Genomic DNA, 23665 nt, shown 5'->3' on the forward strand with positions numbered 1-23665 from the left:
TCAATGCAAAGCTATGGACAAATGAAGACTTGGTAGACTAAGACAACATAAAAAGCGAAGGAGAGAAAATGGATGTGGATGATGACCCTGAGAAGAACTTTCCAACACAGTGATCTGATTAGCAAAGGATTAAGTGAAGTTCTTGAGAAAATTAGTGATGTACTCGAATATGTTTGCAAAAATTGATGTTCTTTGTGGTTATTCTGTGAAAGTTAAGCATGAAGGGATGACTATTAGGTTGTGTTAGGCTGTACTTTGGGGAAAAATTCTACTCCAGAATATTCCATTTACATTTTGAGTGACAGAACTGCATTTAGATATTTTCGCTCACAAAATACTTAATCTCGAAGTCTGGCATATAATACCCTTTAAGAGAATCATGAAAACATCCACATAGTTTGGTAGATTGAAACAAGAAGGAGGCTCATCCCTTGCCTTACACAGAGTCTCCTTTGGTTGAAAATCACTTAAACATTGAACTGAGAACATTTGCTGTGTTTCCTGATTTATAGATATGTTTCTAAGAAACATATCTATCACTTCCAAACAGTCCCAGCTGGCGTAGCTAAGGCTGTGTAATTGATAAGATGCATCTGGCTTCAAGGCACAGATTAAGTACAAGAGCAGGCTCTTGCTGTCGCTGGAGAATCCGGTTGGGGTAGGAGCTACATCTCAGGACCACTTGCTCTATATATGAGTGCCAAGATAATCTAGAGCAGGGAGAGGCAGAGAGGCAGGCAGCCTGCTGGGTTCTTCCTGCTGTTGAAAACTTACCCGGCCCTTACAGAGGAAATTTTCCTCCTCTCTTCTGCCCTGAATGTTTTCCCAAACATGAAGGTAAGAGAATAATTTCATTACTTTTGTAAGTGAAGCTATCTTTTCAAATGAACAGGGGTAATAGAAATGTAATTTAAGTGAAGAGGGGTAATACTTAACTGAAAGACATCAAGTAAGTAGAAGGCCAGAGAAAATACAGAAGAAAAGATCTGGGGTGATTTTAGAAATCCTTATTTAAACATATTTAACAGTTCAGCCAAAGTAAATTCCTTTTTCTTATCTTGTGGTTAAATTACAGGCCCAGAGGTCTGGGAATCAGGAATTGGAGGCAACGTTTCTGAAAGTCCCGATAAAATCATAAAGAAATACAATAGTACTATTGTTATTTCTTGGGAAAAACTTTCCTCTGGTGTATTTTTTATTTTATTTTGCTTGTTCGGATTTGGAGCCATGCAATTTATCTAAGAGCTAACAGAAAAGTAAATTTGCAGACTTGGAACTTGAGAATTTGAAATATTGGATGAAAGAGTCAGCATTATGAGAATAGAAGATACGAGTAGATGGAATAAAACTAAAGGTCTACCAACTATACCTGTTGGCCCAATGCAAAAAGGCCAAATATTAAAAAACAAAACAAAACAAAACACAACCAAAAAAACTATTCAACTAAAGACAAGACCAAAGACAGAAATCACTATCATAGGCTAAATCTCTGGAATGCAAAAATAAGTTGAGATTGCTATTAAAATTTTATTATTGTAAATTTTGGTATTTAAACTTTAAAAATGTTGCATTGTAAGGAATAATTTCACAGCTTTGTCAGTGGCTAGATTGCTTCCATAGTCACTGTATTGTCCATTGTGGCACCGAATCCAAGCTCGCTCATTATTGGGGTTAGAGGAGGAGCAAGATATGGGTCTTGATTAACCCATGCCTTCTGTGAAATTAAATAATTAAAAATTAAACACAAATCACAAAGTTAGTATGTTTAAAGTTATGATGGGCAGTCATAAAAAAGAATGAAATCATGTCCTTTGCAGCAATACGGATGCAGTTGGAGGTCATTATCCCAAGAAAATTAACACAGGAACAGACAACCAAATACCACATGTTCTTAATTTTAAGTGGGAGCTAAATATTGGGTACTCATGGACATAAAGATGGCAACACTAGACACTGCACTCCAGCCTGGGCAATAGGGTGAGACTCTGTCTTGAAAAACAAACAAACAAACAAAAAAAGAATATGACGTTCTTCTGAAAGTCATCTAGCCAAAATGTTTTTTCCCAATATTTGTGTTAACTGTTAATCTTTTACTTTATTTTACAATGAGAAATCTTAATAATTGACTTGTGCTTAAAAACATGTTCACAGTTATTGATTATTATAATATTTTACTGCTGTAATAATAAATATACTTTATCCTTTAATTGGTTGACAAAATATCAACAAATAAAGCAATCAATTTTTTAAAAATTTTACATATAGGGGCTTTCCAGCAAAAATTGGGAAGCCTGCTAGACAAATTCTAAAAGAGCTGTAACACTAAAGCGATTATTTCACTCCAAGTTGCATGCAGAATTCTTACCTGTACTTGAAAGTGGACATTCATATTCTACAGTAAACCTGAAGGACATGCTTTGGGGATATGTGACAAAGAAGGACACTTGTGAAAGCCTTGGGCTATCAAGAAGCTAGAAATGGTTTTTATGTCAGACCTTTTAAAAGGAGGCAATATTTTGGCTCCACAGTCCCTATGTGAACTAAATTCAGAGAGACAGTGACAGGATTCCCTTTGGTTCTCTCTGTGTTCTTGGATAGGAAATAACTTGTGTCTGAGGCATTTGAGAAGGACGTCAGGGCCAAGGGACTTCCCTCGGAGCTGATTGTGGGCCAGCCATTTGTTCTGTCCGTCCAGGACTGAGCTGAGCGTGGGACCTGTGAACCTAGGGAAGGGTCATCACAGTGCCTAAGCACAGTGATGTGGTCAAGCCCAGTAATGTCTCAAATCAGGATTGTAGCTGGGACATATTCGAAGAAGGAGGTAGAGCTAATGCTCATTCAGTGAAGAAAAAGAGGAGAATATAGTTCAGGGGAATATAGTTCCAGTTTAGCTACATTGACACAGAACAAAAATACCATACACCTTTTCTTTTCTTTTCTTTTTTTCTTTTTTTTGAGACAAAGTCTCACTCTCTTACCCAGGCTGGAGTGCAGTGGCATAATCTCAGCTCACTGCAACCTCTGCCTCCTGGGTTCAGGTGATTCTCCTGCCTCAGCCTCCCGAGTAGCTGGGACTACAGGTGTGCATCACCATGCCTGGCTAATTTTTGTATTTTTTTTTTTTAGTAAAGATGGGGTTTCACCATATTGGCCAGACTGGTCTCGAACTCCTGACCTTGTGATCCACCCGCCTCAGTCTTCCAAAGTGCTGGGATTACAGGCGTGAGCCACCCACCACACTTGGCCCCATAAACCTTTTCAACCAAGCAATTCTTTTATGGAGTCAGTTCAGATGTATGTCTATTACTGTCATTCATGTGATTTATTTGTGTCTGTTCTATCTCTCTTGTTCATTTATAAGGTATTCTTTCCAAAGGTAAGGAAGCATAACTGCTTCCTTTCAGAGTCCAGGCTAGCAAAATTTCAAGAAATGCTTTTGGCTAATAGATTCACTTTGTATAACTCATGAACAGAACTGGTCTTGTAATAAGCAGACCTTGACGGGTTATAATGAGTATGTATATGAAGAATGTGATGGCAAAGGCATCCATGATGATAAAAAGCATATTTCCTAAAATTTCATTGAAATTCTTTATTTTAAAAAGTACTTTTAAATTTGAGACAAGATCTTGCTCTATTGCCCTGGCTGGAGTGTAGTGGTGCAATTATGGCTCACTGCAGCCACTACATCCTGGGCTCAAGTGATCCTTCCACCTTAGTCTTCCGAGTAGCTGGGACTACAGGTGCCTGCCACCACGCCTGGCTAATTTTTGTAATTTTTGTATTTTTTGTAGAGATGAGGTCTCACTATGTTGCACAGGCTGGCCTCAAACTCCTGGGCTCAAGTGATCCTCCCACCTTGTCCTCTCCAAATGCCAGGATTACGGGCATGAGCCACCACACCTGGCTGAAATTATTTTAAAACACCTGTGACAGAATGTTAGAAATAATTATTTTTGATATCCACATTTTGGCTGAGAGTCAAAGGCCAAGAACAAGTACTCAGTATTTTTTGAAATTTTATTTTATTTTTTGAAATTTTATTCATTTAGTTATTTTATTTGTATACATGTAAGGGGTACAAGTGCAATTTCATTGCATGGATATATTGGGTAGCATTGAAGTCTGGGCTTTCACTGTATCTATCTCCCAAATAATGTACATTGTACCCATTAAGTAATTTCTCATCACTCTTCCCTTTCTATCCCCAACTCTTCTGGGTCTCCAATTCTATTATTCCATGCTTTTTGTCCATGTATACACATTATTTAGCTCCTACTTGTAAGTGAGAATATGAGGTACTTGATTTTATGTTTCTGAGTTGTTCCACTTAATATAATGGCTCCAGTTCCATCCATGCTGCTGCAAAAGACATGGTTTCATTCTTTTTTAAAAAACTGAACAGTATTTCATTGTGTATATACTGCATGTTCTTTATCCAATCATCTGTTGATGGACACTTAGGTTGCTTCCATATCTTTGCTATTGTCAATAGTAGTGAGATAAACATGTGAGTACAGGTATCTTTCTGATATAATGATTTCTTTTCCTTTGGGTAGATACCCAGTAGTGGGATTGATGGATGCGATGGTAGTTCAATGTTTAGTTTTTTGAGAAATCTCCATAATGTTTTTTATGGAAGTTGTACTAATTTACATTACCACCAATAGTATATATTGGTGGGAATATATACTATTTCCTATTCCCACTTATCTCTGCATTCCTACCAACATCTGTTATTTTTTGACATTTTTAAAGAGAGATAGGGTCTTGCTCTGTTATCCAGGCTGAAGAGTAATGGTGCAATCATAGCTCACTGCACCCTGGAATTCCTGGGCTCAAGTGATCCTCCTGACTCAGCCTCCTGAATGGCTGGCTGGCACTATTTGGTCATGTGCCACCATGCCCAAATAATTTTTTTTTTGAGATGGAGTCTTGCTCTGTCTCCCAGGCTGGAGTGCAGTGGCATAATCTCAACTCACTGTAACCTCCGCCTCCTGGGTTCAAGCGATTCTCCTGCCTCAGCCTCCCACATACCTGAGACTGCAGGTGCGTGCCACCATGCCTGGTTAATTTTTTGTATTTTTAATGGAGACGGGGTTTTACTGTGTTAGTCAGGATGGTCTCGATCTCCTGACCTCATGATCTGCCCACCTCGGCCTACCAAAGTGCTGGGATTACCAGTGTGAGCCACCACACCCAACTGCCCAAATAATTTTTTAAGAATTATTTTATGTAGAGACAGAGTCTTACTATGTTGCCTAGGTTGGTCTCAAACTTCTGGTTTCAAGCAATCCTCCTGCCTTGGCCTCCCAAAGTGTTGGGATTACAGGTGTGAGCCATCACATTCAGCAAATTTTTTTCACTTTTTAATAGGAGCCATTCTGACTGTGTAAGATGATATCTCCTTGTGGTTTTAATTTAAGTCTCTGATGATTAGTGATGTTGAGCACATTTTCATATGCTTGTGAGCCATTTGTATGTCTTCCTTTGAAAAATGTCTGTTCATGTCTTTTGCCCACTTTTTAATGTTTTCGTTGTTGTTGTTGCTATCATTGTTTGAGTTTCTTGTAGATTCTGGATATTAGTCCTCTGTCAGATGCATAATTTACAGATATTTTCTCCCATTCTGTAGGTTGTCTGTTCACTCTGTTGATTATTTCTTTTGTTGTAGACAAGCTTTTAATTTTAATTAAGTTCCATTTGTCTAATCTTGTTTTTGTTGCTTGTGCTTTTGAGGTCTTAGTTATGAATTCCTGGCCTATACTAATGTCCAGAAGAGTTTTCCCTAGGTTTTCTTCTAGTGTTTTTATAGTTTCAGGTCTTACATTTAAGTTTTCAATCCATGTTGAGTCGATTTTTGTATAAGGTGAGAGAAAGGAGGATCTTCCCTTTTTTTTTTTTTGAGACGGAGTCTCACTCTGTCGCCCAGGCTGGAGTGCAGTGGCCGGATCTCAGCTCACTGCAAGCTCCGCCTCCCGGGTTCACGCCATTCTCCTGCCTCAGCCTCCCGAGTAGCTGGGACTACAGGCGCCCGCCACCTCACCCGGCTAGTTTTTTGGATATTTTAGTAGAGACGGGGTTTCACAGTGTTAGCCAGGATGGTCTCGATCTCCTGACCTCGTGATCCGCCTGTCTCGGCCTCCCAAAGTGCTGGGATTACAGGCTTGAGCCACCGAGCCCGGCGGATCTTCACATTTTAAAGTGACATGCTAGACATTCTATGCAATATTACAAAGAGAGTATTCCCAAATCTGTTTGGTGACCCTTAGGCCATCCCTATTCTCAAGAGAATACAACATAGTGTATAGGAGATACAGGAAATGCTACCCTGTGCAAATTTGAGAAAATGTAAAGGCACAGACCTCCTTTAGCCGAGTAAATAAACCCAACAGTATCAGCTACAGCGTGGACATTCAGAGTTTGGCAGGACACGGATGTGTGCAGTGATCCCATGGCCCGCATATGGATGGTTAAAAGAGAGCCAGATTTGGGTTGTCAGAGACACTGCCTGTGAGAGTGCTTGTCTGCAGGATGAAGCAACCCCAAGAAACAGCATTAGTTTGGAAAGGACCCCCAGGAAGCAGGCATGGGTGAGAATCGAAAGTGATTAACAAAGGGATGAATCATTTGTGCCAGAGTACAGTGGCTACAGAGTAGTAGGAAGACATCCAAAGAATCACAAAAACACTGCGAGAGATAAAGAATCAGCAGTCAAATGTCTAACATTGATTTACCATCACCAGACTCCAGCTGGATCAGTCAAGCAAGACTCTGTTTTGCTCTTGTCTCTCTCATTCCTGTTGGTCTGATTTTGGAGAGGACAGAGGCAGCCTGGGGAGGTGGGGAAGAGGAGTAAGGTGGTGCAATTTTGAAGTGGACTCCACTACTCCCTCATCACAAGCATCCAGAAACTGAAAGTAAGAGAGAGATTTGAAAGTGGAGGATAAATTGAAGTTTGAATATTATAATAGATTGTTTTCTGAAAACGTGATTAGTGGTTAATACCTAATAATGACTAGTAAAGCTGTGAGATAGGCTTTCCCAGGGACAAGAAAAAAAATGAGCTGACACAGCACAGAGGAAAGACGCACTGTAGAAAAAAAAAAAAAAAAAAAAACCCACATAGCTTATAATTTAAAACAAAAAAATCTTAAAAGTTATATGCTCTACATGTTTGTTGAAGTCAGAAAAGTATTCATAATCTCACCCAAATAACCTCCCCCAGCATTGTTCACAGTTTCCCAACTCCTTGGCAGCTTTTCACCCTTTCAGATATGCTAATCAGCACAATAAGCTTAAACATTTTTAGAACTATAACAGCCAGAAACAGGCAGGTAGAATTTTACAAGTGATAAGAAGATACCTAATAAGAGAATGGGTTATCTAAGAAGATAGTGGAAATATCCAGAAAATAATGTTAAAAAGACTTTTCATAGGTACATTGAGAAAAAGAGTTTTGGGGAGTTCAAGAAGAAGAGAGAAAATATTGGACTATTAAAATGTGAGATGATTTTAAAGTCCTTTATCCAGAGTTATAAATTGGATGCATTTGATATTCTTAGAGAATCAGTAAAGATTTGAACTGCATTTTCTCCATCACCTTCAGCTGTCAGTTAAAGTAGGAAAATACATACAGATAAAGTAGGAAAATATATAAAAGAAACTACTTATAATTTGACAACCAGAAATAAACTGTTATGCTTTATTATTTTTCTTTGTAGATTTTGTTTTTCAATGCACATTTGATTTTTCAAACAAAACGTGATCACATTTTACGTACAATTTTGTAACCTATCAGATCCTCAGTATTTAGGCTTGTGCTATCACATAAAGATGATTATAAAAGGCCTCAGGAGTGTTTTATTTTAAACACCAAAGGGACCACCTACAGTACTAAGGAATAATTTGAGAGTCACCACCCCCTGCCTACTGCTGTGCTTCAACCTTGGTTACCGACTTAGGAAGCTTGATTTCTTTTTAAAATCAGCCATTCACACTGCTGCTTCTTTCAGGTTTTCTCTCCTCTTGGTATCCTCCGGAGTGCTGTAGTCAGAGAGAACGGGAGTGGAATAAGAGATTAAAAGATGATGGGACCTTGAGGAAATGCTTGAAACCATTTAAGTCTACTGAATATTTTCAATTTGTGTGTCCATGGCATCACCAAACCCTTGTCTTTGCAGAATTCAATAGTAGGAGATAGAGTTTGATAGGATTATACCAAATTTTAATTTTTTTAAAAAAACATTTATTTATCTTTGTAATTTATTTATTTCTTTTAACTGACAAATAAAAATTGTATGACTTTTCGTGCACAACATGATGTTATAATATATGTATATATTGTAGAATGGCTCAATTGAGCTAATGAACCATTTGCATTACCTCCCATACTTATCATTTGTAGGGAGAATACTTAAAATCTACTCTCTCAGGAGTTTTTAAGAATATAACACATTGGTTCTAGAGCAGCCTGGCCAACATAGTGAAACCCCATCTCTACTAAAAATACAAAAATTACCCAGGCATGGTGGCCCTCACCTGTAATCCCAGCTACTTAGGAAGCTGAGGCAAGAGAATCACTTGAATCCGGGAGGCAGAGTTTGCAGTGAGCTGAGATTGCGCCAGTGCACTCCAGCCTGGGTGACAGAGCAAGACTCCATCTCAAAAAAAGAAAAATAAAAAGAAAATAATACATTGGTATTAATTAAGTCACCATTTTGTATGCTAGATCTCTTGAACTTATTCCTTCTGTGTAACTAAAGTTTTGTATCCTTTGACCAACATCTGTTCAACAATCCCCACCCTGACCCCACAGCCTTTAGTAACCATTTTACTCTTTACTTATTAGAGGTCAACATTTTTAGATTCCAAATATAAGAGATCATTCAGTATTTTTCTTTCTGTGCTTGTTTTATTTCACTTAACATAATGTTATCTGGGTTAATCCATGTTGTCACAAATGACAGAATTTTCTTCTTTTTTAAAGGCCAAGTACTATTTCATTGTGTCTCTTTACCACATTTTCTTTATCCCCTTATCCTTGGATGGACATTTAGGTTGGTTCTGTATCTTGGCTATTGTGACTAATGCATCAATGAACATGGGAGTGCACATTGCTCTTTGATATACTGATTTCATTTACTTTGGATACATACTCTGTAGGGGACTGCTGAATCATATGCTAGCTCTATTTTTATTTTTTTGAAGATCCTTCAAACTTCTATTTGAAATAGAAACTGAAAAGATAAGCAGAGTCACTTAGCCTTCTCCCTAGTTCTTTCACTTTTTATACACCCAAGTCACAAATCTTGACTTGTACAAATGTATTAGTTTTTAAATCATTTTAGAAATGTAAGCTAAAGAAAAAAACTATTAATGACAACTATAGTAGCACTAAAATAACTTATCAAAGGATACACATGATGTAAATTCTGACATCAAAAAATATAAACTATTTGATGAGAGAGTAACAATGTAGAGTTGTATGCAAAGTTAAGTTGTAATCACTTTGAAATAGACTGTTGTGATTAAAAGACATTCTCTGGAAGCCTCATGACAAGCACAAAGCAAAAATCTTCAGTAGAAGCACAAAACAGAAATAGTATTCAAAGAATACCACCACTGAAAACCGCGAAACCACAAAGACAGCGAGAGAGAAAGAAAGAAAAATGTATCTTCCAGCCTGGGCAACATAGGGTGGCCCTATCTCTACAATAATTTTTAAAAAATTAGCTGGATGTGGTGGCACATGCCTGTGGTCCCAGCTACTCACAAAGGCTGAGGTGGGAGCATCATTGGAGCCTGGGAGGTCGAGGGTGTAGTGAGCTGTGATCACACTACTGCACTCCAGCCTGGGCAACAGAGGCCCTATCTCCAAAAAAGTATGTACAAAACAACAACAGCAACAACAACAACAACAAAATAACAAAATGGCAGTAGTAAGTCCTTATCTATCAATAATTACCTTGAACGTAAATGAATTAAGTCCTCTAATGAAAAGACATAGAGTAAGTGAATGAATAAGAAAACAAGACACAACTATATGTTACCCATAGGAAACTCACCTCACTTTTAAGGGCACACAGACTGAAAGTTAGGCGATGGAAAAAAAGATATTCCACATCAATAGAAACCAAAAGAGAGCAGGGGTAACTATACTTACATAAGACAAAATAGACTTAAAGTCAAAAACTGTAAAAAAGAAATAAGAAGGACATTATATGATGATAAAGGAGTCAACTCATCAAAAGGGTATAACAATTGTAAATATATATGTACCCCACCTCAGAGAACCTAAATATATGAAATAAATATTAAGGATATGATGGAAGAGACAGATTGCAATACAATGATAGTAGGGTATTTCAATACCCCACTTTCAACAATGAAAGATAATCCAGAAAATTAGTGAGAAAACATTGGATTTGAACAACACGTTAGACCTAATGAATCTAACACACACAAACACACACAGAGAGAGAGAAACATTCCATCCAACGGCAACAGAATACACATTCTTCTCAAGTGCATGCGGAACTTTCTCCAGGACAGATAACATGCTAGGGCAAAATACAAGCATCAGCAAATTTAAGAAGATTGAAATTATATCAAATATCTCTTTTTTCTTTTTTTGAATTGGAGTCTTGCTCTGTCACCCAGGCTGGAGTGCAGTGGTGCAATATCAACTCACTACAACCTCCGCCTCCCAGGCTCAAGTGATTCTCCCACCTCATCCTCCCGAGTAGCTGGGACTACAGGCGTGAGCCACCACATCCAGCTAATTTTTGTATTTTTAGTAGAGACAGGGTTTCACCACGTTGGCCAGGCTGGTCTCAAACTCCTGACCTCAAGGGATCTGCCTACCTTGGCCTCCCAAAGTGCTGGGATTACAGGTGTCAGCCACCATGTCCAGCCTCAAGTATCTTTTCTGACCACAGTGGTATGACACTAGAAATCAATTATAGGAGGAAGCTAGGGGTAATGTTATGTGCCTGTTGTCCCAGCTAATTGGAAAGCTGAGGTGGGAGGATTGCTTAAGCCCAGGAGTTCAAGGTTGCGGTAGCTATGACGGTGCCAGTGCACTCCAGCCTGGGAAACAAAAAAAGACCCTGTCTCTAAAAATAAATAAATAAAAATAAATGAATGAATATAGGGGGAATTTTGAAAAATCCACAAATATATGGAAATTAACGTGCTTCTCAACAATAAATAGGTCAGTGAAATTAAAAGGGAAATTACAAATCTTTAGATAACAAGATAAAAATCTTTTTATTTTATTTTATTTTATTATTATTATTTTTTGAGACAGAGTCTCGCTCTGTCCACCCAGGCTGAGTGCAGTGGGCGCGATCTGCTCACTGCAAGCTCTGCCTTCCTGGGTTCACACCATTCTCCTGCCTCGGTCTCCTGAGTAGCTGGTACTACAGGAGCCGGCCACCATTGCCTGGCTAAATTTTTTTTTTTGTATTTTTTTAGTAGAGACGAGGGTTACCATGTTAAGCCAGGATGGTCTTCAATCTCCTGACCTTCATGAATCCACCTGCCTGGCCTCCCAAAGTGCTGGGATTACAGGCGTGAGCCAATGTGCCTGGCCAAAATCTTTTATCTAATATAAACAAAAATGGAAACACACATACCAAACATATGGATACGTAAGAAAACAGTTCAAAGAGGAAGGTTTAGAACAATAAATGCTACATGAAAGAGAATAAAGATTTAAAATAATAAGCTAATGTCAACTCAAGGAAACAGAAAAAGAGAATAAACTAAACCAAAGTTAGTATAAGAAAGAATAATTAAAAATTAGAGCAGAAATAAATGAATAGAGACTAGAAAAACAATACAAAAAGATAAAAATAAGTTCTTTTTGAAAAGATGAACAAATTGAAAACATAACTAGATTAATTTAAAAAAGAGAGGTTCATAATACCACAAAATAATACAAAAGATCATCAGAGGGTAAAAACCTATCATTGAACAATTATACACCAAACAAATTTGGATAACTAAGAAGAAGTGGTTAATTCTTCTATCCCATTTAGTCCTTTTAAGTGTTTCTGTAAACTGTTGTTCCAGTTTAAATGTTTTCTTATTAATTTTCTGTCTGAGATGATCTTCCCAGCATTGAAAGTGAGGGTACTGAAGTTTTCTTACTGTTATTGTATTGCAATCCATTCGATCCTTGTGGACTGAAGAAAGAAGATGGGTTACATATAATATTTATATTTGTAAATATAAATATTTGTTTAGGTTTAGGTGCTCCAAAGCATACACATAGAAAGACTGAATCATAAAAAAATAGAAAAATCTGAACAGAACAATAATGAGTAAAAGATGGAATCTGTAATCAAAGATCTTCCATAAAAAAAAAAAAAAAAAAAAAAAAAAGCCCAGAACCTGATGGCTCATGGCTGAATTCACCAAAACCATTTATTTTTTATTTTTCCTCACTGTCACCATTTTTATTCAGCATAATACTGAAAGTCCTAACCACAGCAATTAGGCAAGAGAACAAAATAAATGGTATTCAAATTTAAAGAGAAGAGGTCAAGTTGTTTTTGCTTTTAAACAACATGACCTTATATTTAGGGAAAACTGTAGGCTGGGCATGGTGGCTCCTGCCTGTAATCCCAGCACTTTGGGAGGCCAAGGTGGGTGGATCACCTGAGGTCAGGAGTTTGAGACCAGCCTGTCCAACATGGGAAAACCCCATCTCTACTAAAAATATAAAAATTCACTGGGTCTGGTGGAGCACACCTATAATCTCAGCTACTTGGGAGACTGAGGCAGGAGAATTGCTTAAACTTGGGAGGCCGAGTTTGCAGTGAGCCCAGATCGTGCCACTGCACTCCAGCCTGGGTGACAGAGCAAGACTCTGTCTCCAAAAAAAAAAAGTAAAGACTACACTAAATAAATCTTAGCAGTGATAAATGAATTCAGTAAATTTGCAGGCTACAAAATCAACATGCAAAAATTAGTAGCATTCCTACAGGTTAACAGAGATGATTCTGAAAAGAAAATCAAGAAAGAAATCCCATTTATAAAAGCTACAAAATAAAATACCAAGGAATAAATTTAATCAAAGAAGTTAAAGATTCTACAAAGAATACTATAAAACACTGACGAAAGTAATTTAAGAGAACACAAAAAAGGAAAGATATCCCATGTTCTTGGATTGGAAAAATTAATACCATTAAAATATCTATGCTCCCCAAAGTGATCTACAGATTCAATGCAATCTCTATCAAGATATCAGTGAAATTATTCACATATATAGAAAAAATTCTAAACATTTATAAAACAGCAAAAGACCCCAAGTAGCTAAACAAATCCTGAATAATAACAATGCTAGAGGCACCACACTACCTGCTTTTAAATTATACTACAAAGCTACAACAAAAGTAGTCTGTAAAAAGATAATAGTTTATACAAAAACAAGTAGTATGCTAACAAAAATAGCATACTAGTGTCCTAAAAACAGACACATAGATGACTGGATCAGGATAGAGAACCAAGAAATAGATTTGTGTACTTACAGCCAAGTCATTTCTGAAAAAAGTGGTAAGAACATACACTGGGGCCAGGTGTGGTGGCTTATGCTTGTAATCCCATCACTTTGGAAGGCCAAGGTGGGTGAATCACAAGGTTGCGAGTTCGAGACCAGCCTGACCAATGTGGTGAAACCCCGTCTCTATTTAAAAAATACAAAACTTAGCTGGGTGTGGTAGCGCATGCCTGCAATCCCAGCTCCTCAGGATACTGAGGCAGGAGAATGGGTTGAACCTGGGAGGCAGAAGTTGCAGTGAGCTGAGAACATGCCATTGCACTCCAGCCTGGGCAACAGAGCAACACTTTGTCTCAAAACATACAAACAAACAAAAAAACAAAACAACAACAACAACAAAAAACCAAAAATACATTGGGGACCACGCATGGTGGCTTGTGCCTATAATTCCAGCATTTTGGGAGGCCAAGGTGGGTAGATCATGAGGTCAGGAGTTCAAGACCAGTCTGGCCAACATAGTGAAACCCCATCTCTACTAAAAATACAAAAATTAGCCAGGTATGGTGGCACATGCCTGTAGTCCAGCTACTTGGGAGGCTGAGGCAGGAGAATTGCTTGAACCCAGGAGGCGGAGGTTGCAGTGAGCTGCGACCATGCCACTGCACTCTAGCCTGGGTGACGGAGTGAGACTCCGTCTCAAAAAAAAAAAAAAAAAAAAAAAAAAAAAAAAATGCGGGCCAGGCATGGTGGCTCAGAGTTGTAATCCCAGCACTTTGGGAGGCTGAGGTGGGCAGATCACGAGGTTAGCAGTTTGAGACCAGCCTGATTAACATGGTGAAACCCCATCTCTACTAAAAATACAAAAATTTAGCTTGGCGTGGTGGCATGTGCCTGTAATAATTTTAGCTACTCAGGAGTCTGAGGCAGGAGAATCGCTTGAACCCAGGAGGCAGAGGTTGCAGTGAGCCGAGATTGCACTACTGCACTCCAGCCTGGGCAACAGAGTGAGACTCTGTCAAAAAAAAAAAGAAAAAAGAAAAGAAACATTGGAGAGAGGATAATCTCTTTAAGAAATGTTGTTGGGAAAACTGGGTATTTATAAGAATAAAACTAGATTCCTATCTTCTGCCATATACAAAAATAACTCAAATGAATTAGATTTAAATGTAAAATGTGAAATTATGAAGCTACTAGAAGAAAACATAGGGAAACATCATAGATCAATGGTTTAGGCAACGTTTTTTGGGGTAAGATCTCAAAAACACAGAAAACAAAAGCAAAAATGGACAAATGGGATTATATCAAGCTAAAAAGCTTCTACAAAGCAGAACAATCAAAACAGTAAAGAGAGACAACCTATGGAAATAGAGAAAATATTTGTAAGCTATTCATCTGACAAGGGATTAAGAACCAAAATATATAGGGAAGTAACTCAGTAGTATATATTAATATTAATCTGATTAACAATGGGCAAATGCCCTGAATAGACATTTTTTCAAAAGAAGACATACAAGTGGCTAACAGGTATATGAAAAAATGCTCAATATCACTAATTGTATTAGGCCATTATTTGTGTTGCTATAAAGAGATACCTGATACTGGGTAATTTATAAATAAAAGAGGTTTATTTGCCTTATGGTTCTGCAGGCTGCATAAACATGGCATCAACATCAGCTCAGCTTCTGGTGAGGCACTCAGGGAGATTTTACTCATGGCGGAAGGTGAAGCAAGAGCAGGTATGTCACATGGCAATAGTGAGAGCAAGAATGAGTGAGGGGACCAGGTGCAGTGGCTCATGCCTGTAATCCCAACACTTTGGGAGACTGAGGCGGGCAGATCACATGAGGTCAGGAGTTCAAGACCAACCTGTCCAACATGGCGAAACCCCATCTCTACTAAAAATACAAAAATTAGCCAGGCATGGTAGCAGGTGCCTGTAATTGCAGCTACTCAGGAGGCTGAGGCAGGAGAATCACTTGAACCCAGGAGGTGGAGGTTGCAGTGAGCCGAGATTGTGCCACTGCACTCCAGGCTGGGCAACAGAGCAAGACTCTGTCTAAAAAAAAAAAGAATGAGTGAGGGGAAAATGTCATACATTTTAAACAATCAGATCTTAACGAGACTCACTATTGCAAGGATGACACCAAAGGGATGGTGCTAAACCATTTATGAGAAATCCACCCCTCCCAACAGGCCCCACCTCCAACATGGGGATTACATTTCAACATGAGATTTGAAAGGGATATCTAAAGTATATCTTTCTGCCCCTGGCCCCCTGAATCTCATGTCCTTCTCACACTAAAATAGATACCTGCCCAATAGTCCCCCAAAGCCTTAACTCATCTCAGCATTAACTGAAAAGTCACAAGTCTCAAGAACAAAGTGCAATCTAGAGGTAAGTTTCTTCTACCTATAAGTTTGTAAAATCAAAAAAAGTTACTTACTTCCAAGATATAATTGGGGTACAGGCATTGGGTAAATTCTCCTTTCCCAAAGAAGAGAAATCAGCCAATAGAAAGAAGCTACGTGCCCCATGCAAGTCTGAAACACAATAGGGCAGTCATTAAGTCTTAAAGCTCCAAATAATCTCCTTTGACTCCAGGTTCCACATCCAGGACACACTTCTGTGAGGGGTGGGCTCCACTCCACCTCTTGGGCAGCTTTACTTCTGTGACTTTGCAGGGTTCAGCCACTATAGTTGCTCTCATGGGTTGGAGTTGAGTGCCTGAAGCTTTTCCAAGCTCAATATGTAAGTTACTGGCGGATCTGCCATTCTGGGGTCTGGAGGACAGTGGCCCCCTTTCCACTAATTCACTAGGCAGTACTCCAGTGGGGACTGTGTGTGGGGGTTCCAACCCCACATTTCCCCTCTTTACTGCCCTTGTAGAGGTTCTCTGTGAGGGTTCCACCCCTAAGCAGACTTCTGCCTGGGCAACCAGGCTTTCTCATACATCCTCTGAAATGTAGGTGGAGGCTGCGAAGCCTCCTTCACTCTTGCACTATGTGTGCCTATGAACTTAACACCACATGGAAGCTGCCAAGGCTTACAGTTTGTACTTGTTGAAGCAGCAACCCAAGCTGTATCTGGGGTTCACTGGGCTAAGGCTGGAGCTGGAGAGTGGCCTGCATGCAGGGAGCAGTGTCTTAAGGGCTGTGCAGGGAAGCAAGACCCTGAACCTGGTCCATGAAGTCATTCTTTCCTCCCAAACCTCCTGACCTGTGATGGGAGGGGCAGCCTCAAAGATTTCTAAAGTGCCTTTGAGGTCTCTTTTCCATTGTCTTGGCTATTAATACTTGGCTCCCTTTTAGTCGTGCAAATCTTTCTAGCAAGTGGTTGCTCCAAAGACCCCCTTGAATTCCTCTCCTGATGATGCTTTTTCTTTCTCTGCCGCATGGCCAAGCTGCAGATTTTTCAAACTTTTATACTGTGCTTACCTTTCCTATATCAATTCCAACTTTAAGTCATTTCTTTGCTCCTAAATCTGGGCATAAGCTGTTAGAAGCAGCCAGACCACATCTTGAAACCTGCTGCTTAGAAACTTGTTCTACTAGATACCCTAAGTTATCACTCTTAAGTTCAAACTTCTACAGATCCTTAGGGCGTAAACAGAATACAGCCAAGTTCTTTGCTAAGACATAACCAGGTGACTTTTGCTCTAATTCCCAATAAGTTTCTCATTTCCATCTGAAACTTCATCAGCCTAGACTTCACTGTCCCTATCACTATCAGCATTTTGGTTACAATCATTTAACCAGTCTGTAAGAAGTTTCAAGCTTTCTTTCATTTTTCTGTCTTCTTTGGAGCCCTTCAAACTCTTCAAACCTCTGCTCATTACCCAGTTCCAAAGCTGCTTTCACACTGTTAGGTGTCTTTATAGCAATGCCCCAATTCTCAGTACCAATTTTCTGGATTAGCCTGTTCTTTGTGTTGCTATAGAGAAATATCTGAGGCTGGGTAATTTATAAAGAAAAGAGGTTTAATTGGATCATGGGTCTGTAGGCTGTACAAGCATGACATCAACATTTACTCAGTTTCTGGTGAAGCCTGCAGGGAGCTTTTACTCATGGCAGAAGGCAAAGTGGGAACACGCATGTCACATGGCAAGGGTGAGTGCAAGAGATAACCCAGACATTTAAAGTAGAGCTAATACTAATCCTTCTCAAACCCTTCCAAAAAATTGAAAAGGAGGGAATACTTTCACATTCTTTTTATGAGGCCAGTGTTATCCTGATACCAAAGCCAAAGAAGTACTTACAAAAAAAGAAAACTACATGCCAATATTCTTGATGAACATAGTTAACATAGATACAAAAATCTCAACAAAATAGTCACAAACTGAACAACACATTAAAAGGATCATCTACCATGACCAAATGGGATTTATTCTTGAAATGCAAGGATGGTTCAACATACACAAATCAATAAATATGTTATATGAGATTAACAGAATGGATGACAAAAACTATATGATCATCTCATTAGATGCAGAAAAACGTTTGACAGAATTCAACAACATTTCACGATAAAGACTCTTACCAAGTTAGGTACAGAAGAAAAGTACCTTGAAACAGTAAAGGCCATATATGAGAAGCCCACAGCTAACATTATACTCAACAGTGAAAAATTGAAAGCCTTTCAGTTAAGCTTTGGATCAAGACAAAAATGCCCACTTTTGCCACTTTTATTCAACATAGTATTAGAAATTCTTGCCAGAGCAATTAGGCAAGAAAAAAGAAATAAAAGGCATCAAAATAGAAAGGAAGAAGTGAAAATGTCTATGTTTGCTGGTGTCACAATCTTATATGTAGAAAACCCTACATACTCCACCAGAAAACTGTTAGAACTAATACATGAATACAGTAAAATTGTAGAATATAAAATAAACACTAAAAAGTACATTTCTATAAACTAGCAACAAACTATATGAGAAAGAAATTAAGAAAACAATACCATTTTCAATAACTACAAAAAATATTTAGGAATAAATTTAACCAAGGAAGTTAAAGACCTGTACATTGCAAATTACAAAACACTGATGAGAAATTGAAGAAGACATAAACAAATGGAAAGATATCCCTTGTTCATGGATTGGAAGAAAATATTGCTAAAATGTCCACACTACCCACAGTGATCTAGAGTTTTAGTGCAATCTTTATCAAAATTCTAACATCATTTTTCAAAGAAATAGAAAAAATATCTTAAAGTTTCTATGGAACCGCAAAAACCCCCAAATAGCTAAGGCAATCATGGGCAAAAAGAACAAAGCTGGAGGTATTACTTTCCCTGATTTTAAGCTAAACTACAAAGCTATAGTAATTAAAACATCATGATCCTGGCAAAACCATAGACCCATCAACCAGTGGAACAGAATAGAGAACCCAGAAATGCATCCCACATATATGGTCAATTGATTGGTTTTGCAAAGGTACCAAGAATACACAATGGGGAAAGGATAGTCTCTTTAGTAAATGGTATTGGGAAAACTGGATATCCACATGCAGAAGAATTAAATTGGACCCTTATCTAGCATCATATATAAAAATCTACTCAAAATGGGATGAAGCCTTAAGCATAAGACCAGAAACTGAAAAATTGCTTGAAAAAAATCTAAGGGAAAACTGTATTGTTCTAGGTAGGGTTTTTTTTGGATCTGAATCCAAAAGTTCAGGCAACAAATGCAAAAACAGACAAATGGGATTATAACAAACTAAAAGCTTCTGTGTAGCAAAGAAGACAATCACCAGTTTTCAGAGACAACCTGCAAATTGGGAGAAAATATTTGTAAGTCATGCAGTCAATAAGAGGCTAATATCAAAAATATATATGGAGCTCAAACAACTCAATAACATGAGGCTAATATCAAAAATATATATGGAGCTCAAACAGCTCAATAATAAGAAGACAAAAAACCCAATAAATTATCGGCAAAGTACCAGGAAAGAGAGATGGAAGTAAAGCAAAAATAAAAAATGGACAAGAGACCTGAGTAAACATTTTTGAAGGGAAGACATGCAAATGACCAACAGATATGTTTAAAAAGTGCTCAACATTGCTAATCATTAGAGAAATGCAAATTAAAATCACATTGAGTTATCATCTCACACCCGTCAGAATGGCTATTATCAAAAAGACAAAAGGCAACAAGCGTTGGTATGGATGTGGAAAAAAGAGAATCCCTGTACACTTGTACACTTGGTAGGAATGTAAATTATTACACCTATTATGGAAAACTGCATGGAGGTTTCTCATAAAACTTAAAAAAATTGTCATATGATCTAGCAATTCTACTTTTGGGTATTTACAAAAGTAAATGTTCATTGCAGCACTACTCACAATAGCTGAGTTATAGAATCAACCTGAGTGTCCCTCAACAGATGAATGGATAAAGAAAATGTGGTGTGTGTACACAATGGAATAGTATTTAGCCTTAAAAAGGATGAAATTCTGTCATTTATGACAACATAGATGGAATTGGAAAACATTATGTTAAGTTAAATAAACCAGGCACAGAAAGACAAATAGCACATATTCTTACTTATATGACGTAAAACAATCGAACTTGTAGAAGTAAAGTAGAATGGTGGTTACAGAGACTGGGATAATAGAGCAATAAAGGTCAAAGGGTACACATTCTCAGTTAGCAGAAATATATTTTGAATTCTATTGTACAGTGTGGTGAATGTAGTTAATATTGATGTATCATACATTTCAAAATTGTGAAGAGTAAATTTCAAATATCTTTACTACAAAAAAATGTTAAATATTTTAGGTGATAGAGATGTTAACTGGCTTTATTAAATTATTTCACATTGTATTTAGAAATCATAATATCACTTTGTACCTCATAAATTTACACAATTATAAATTGTCAATTTGTAGTTATAAAAAGAAATGCAAACTAAAGTAATACTTTATTGTTTTTCTTCTCCAGGTGATAAGCTTATTCATTTTGGTGGGATTTATAGGAGAGTTCCAAATTTTTTCAAGGTGAGGACTTTTTGGGTTGTGTGTAAAAATCATTAAATTAAAAAAAAGTTTTAGAAATTCTTTAGTCTAATTTTGACATTGCAGTTTGAATCTGTGTATCCCTCTAACATATTTTCTCTTTCCATATTTTATAAAAGACAATGATAACAAAAGTGTGTTTCTTCTTTTACTTAATTTTTCTCCCTGTAAAATGGAAGACTAAAAGTATAAGTTTTTTGTACCAGTGCCATGGTTTTATCTGGAATGCAGATAATCACAGTGGACTTATATATCTTAGAGCAATATATGGTCTTTAAATATAATCCTTGCAAAACGTCCTCTGGATTTTTAAAGGTTGAGAGTTTTTTAAGAAAATAGTCTTGTCAGTTCTTGAGGCCTGGAGAAAAGCCAGCATCGTTTATCCAAGGCTTTGTTATTCTCTCACTGTGTCAGATTGACAAGACAGAGCCAGGTCAGTTCACTTTATGGAACGATCAGAAAATGTGTCAGGGACTGTGCTAGGTACTGGGGATACCGCAAGGAGCAAGAAGGCACAGGGAACATGCTGGGTGATTCGTATCTTGAGCCAGTTCATGGCAATATGAATGTGCTCAGGGCTCTGACAGAGGCCTGCTCAGGGTGATGCGGGAGCACAGCAGGAAGGTCAAGCAAACTTCCTCTCCTAAGCCTCCATGTTTGGGGAAGCCCTCTGCGTTTCCCCAGGACAGAGACTAGAAAAATAACAGTAAGTTCAGATTGTTCAAGGTTGTCAAAAGTATTCAGGTATTTTGATCATTGGTAGCCTATGAAAACCACAGGTTGGCAAGATTGGCCCTGTGAAAGCAGCCGAGGCACACAGTACAGAATGAGAGTCATTACTTTCAGAGTAACCTGACCCTCTTAAGACATGCAAGAATCATCTTGACTCAAGATATTGCCCAGCCAAGGAATGTGCTGGGAATCCAGAATTCAGGAATACTAGCTTTTATCCTTCGTAGAGTATCATTTTAGGCAAGGCTTCCTTAGTCTCTTAAAGCTGACTCGGGTAGTCTTTTCCATATGACACAGCCAGAATGTGAGCATTGTATGAGAGTCAACTCTCCATTTTTACGTGTACTTTATTTTGGTGGAGCTGTTTAAGCTCAGATTGCCCGCCTTGGTTGTGTGCTTGAGAAATGGCCTAAATGAACAGGGGATGCATATAAATAAATTCCTGTCCATTCAGCCTCTGCCAATTTTTAGTTTTCCACTTCTCATGGGGACTTTTTATAGTTTCTTGTCTCTCAGTTAAGTGTTTCTGGATAACTCTTCAACTCATCATTCAGAATCTCTTCAAACGCCATAAAACCTTCCTCCCTTCAAAGGTCATAAAACATATTTACATATGTTTTCACCTACCTTCCCAACTCAAACTCTCCCTTATCTGTATTCCCGTAACACATTATATTGAATGCATTTCTGTTCTGAAATCCATCAAATGAGATATATTGTACTATGATTATTTGTTTATACATCTGTGTCTCTGTCCTTCCTTCTATCAATAGTCAATGACCTACCTTTTTTAAAAAAATTAAATTAAATTTTTTTTTTTATTTTTTATTTTTTTCTGAGATGGAGTCATGCTCTGTCACCCAGGCTGGAGTGCGGTGGTGCAGTCTCAGCTCACTGCAACCTCTGCCTCCCAGGTTCAAGCAATTCTTCTGTCTCATCTCCTAAGTAGCTGGGATTACAGGCATGCACCACAAAGCCCGGCTAATTTTTGTATTTTTAGTAGAGACAGGGTTTCACCATCATGGCCCAACTGGTCTCGAATTCCTGACCTCAAGTGATCTGCACGCCTTGGCCTCCCAAAGTGCTAGGATTACAGGCATGAGCAACCATGCCCGGCCAATGACCTACCTCTTTTATTATTTCTACAACTCTAGTGTCTTTAGAATCTGGCATATAATAGATTTTTTTTTTTTGAGACGGAGGCTCCCTCTGTCACCCAGGCTGGAGTGCAGTGGTGCAATCTCTGCGCACTGCAGCATCTGCCTCCTGGGTTTCAGTGATTTCTCCTGCCTCATCCCCCTGGGTAGCTGGTATTACAGGCACGTGCCACCCTACCTGGCTAATTTTTTTTTGTATTTTTAGTAGAGATGGGGTTTCACCATGTAGGCCAGCCTGGCCTTAAACTCCTGACCACAGGTGATCTGCCTGCCTCAGCCTCCCAAAGTGCTCAGATTACAGGTTTGAGCCACTGTGCCAGCATAATAGATGTTTAGTAAAAGTGTTAATCTCTAAGTCAGTGGGGCTCCCTCCATTTTTATGTATTTTAGGATACTTTTAGTGTCACTTAGGAAAAAATATTTGAGGCAACATTTAACTATTTTTGGCTGTTTTCACTATTCTTTGTGTTCCCTTGTATATCTTTCTACTTGCTTTATGATGGACAATTTGACACTGTGGCAGTGCCTCCTCTCCAGTCAACTGCCAGTGGGACTCCTATGCCCCTTGGTCAGAATGCAATGGCTGTACCAAGACTCAGGTAGGAACACGCAAAACTTTGTATTTGATTATTTATGTGCAGAAATATTTAGGCATGGCCAAAATGGTATTAACTTTTGAATGTTCATTAAATAGTGTCAATGTTTTCTGAAAACCATGTTAGTAATTTTGAGGGGAGAAAAGTATGATTTGTTTAATAATTAATATTGTAATAAAGTAACTTGTATATTCATTTTTCTTGAAGGACTTTTCTAGATCTTATCTTGGAGCTAGAAATGTAGATAGGCTAAAAGTTCAAGGCAATTTACTAACTCTTTAACTATGAGAGAAATAGGAACAACGTAGAAAGAAATTTTTAGATAATTTAAAATGTTTTATATTCACTGAGTTCAACTTTTCTTCTCATCTCAAACACACACTAGCAAATAGCAAAATGGCTGCTTGATTTTACTTCACAAATAGCGAACAACCATGAAAAAAAATTTTGCGAAATGTCTTAAAGTTTAATTGCTAAGTAGTGCAAGCACAATGGAGAACTTAATCTGAGTATTATAAAAAGCTTCTAAAAATGTTTGTATTCCTTATAAAATGTTCATTGGAGAAAATACAGAAAGTTATAAAGAAATAAAGCATTATTCATAATTCTGCCTCTTTCTTTCTTTCTTTCTTTCTTTCTTTTTTTTTTTTTTTTTTTTTTTTTTTTT

General features: G+C 38.0%; 1 protein-coding gene across 2 annotated transcripts in view; it reads left to right on the plus strand.

Moving 5' to 3' along the window:
* Positions 1-473: 473 nt before the first annotated feature.
* The window catches only part of C7 (complement C7), a 77949-nt gene continuing 54757 nt past the window's right edge, over positions 474-23665 (plus strand). The window contains exons 1-4 of one of the 2 annotated variants that reach the window (XM_017896005.1): positions 630-837; positions 15155-15243; positions 20440-20495; positions 22926-23001. In XM_017896005.1, the coding sequence (XP_017751494.1) occupies positions 15166-15243; positions 20440-20495; positions 22926-23001 (210 nt within the window). In that variant the 5' untranslated portion in view covers positions 630-837; positions 15155-15165. Of the gene's footprint in view, positions 838-15154; positions 15244-20439; positions 20496-22925; positions 23002-23665 lie in introns of both variants that reach the window. The other variant, XM_017896006.1, reaches the window with a different exon arrangement.

The sequence above is a fragment of the Rhinopithecus bieti genome, unplaced genomic scaffold (assembly GCF_001698545.2).
Source record: "Rhinopithecus bieti isolate Rb0 unplaced genomic scaffold, ASM169854v2 scaffold_26977, whole genome shotgun sequence".
NCBI classification, from domain to species: Eukaryota; Metazoa; Chordata; class Mammalia; order Primates; family Cercopithecidae; genus Rhinopithecus; species Rhinopithecus bieti.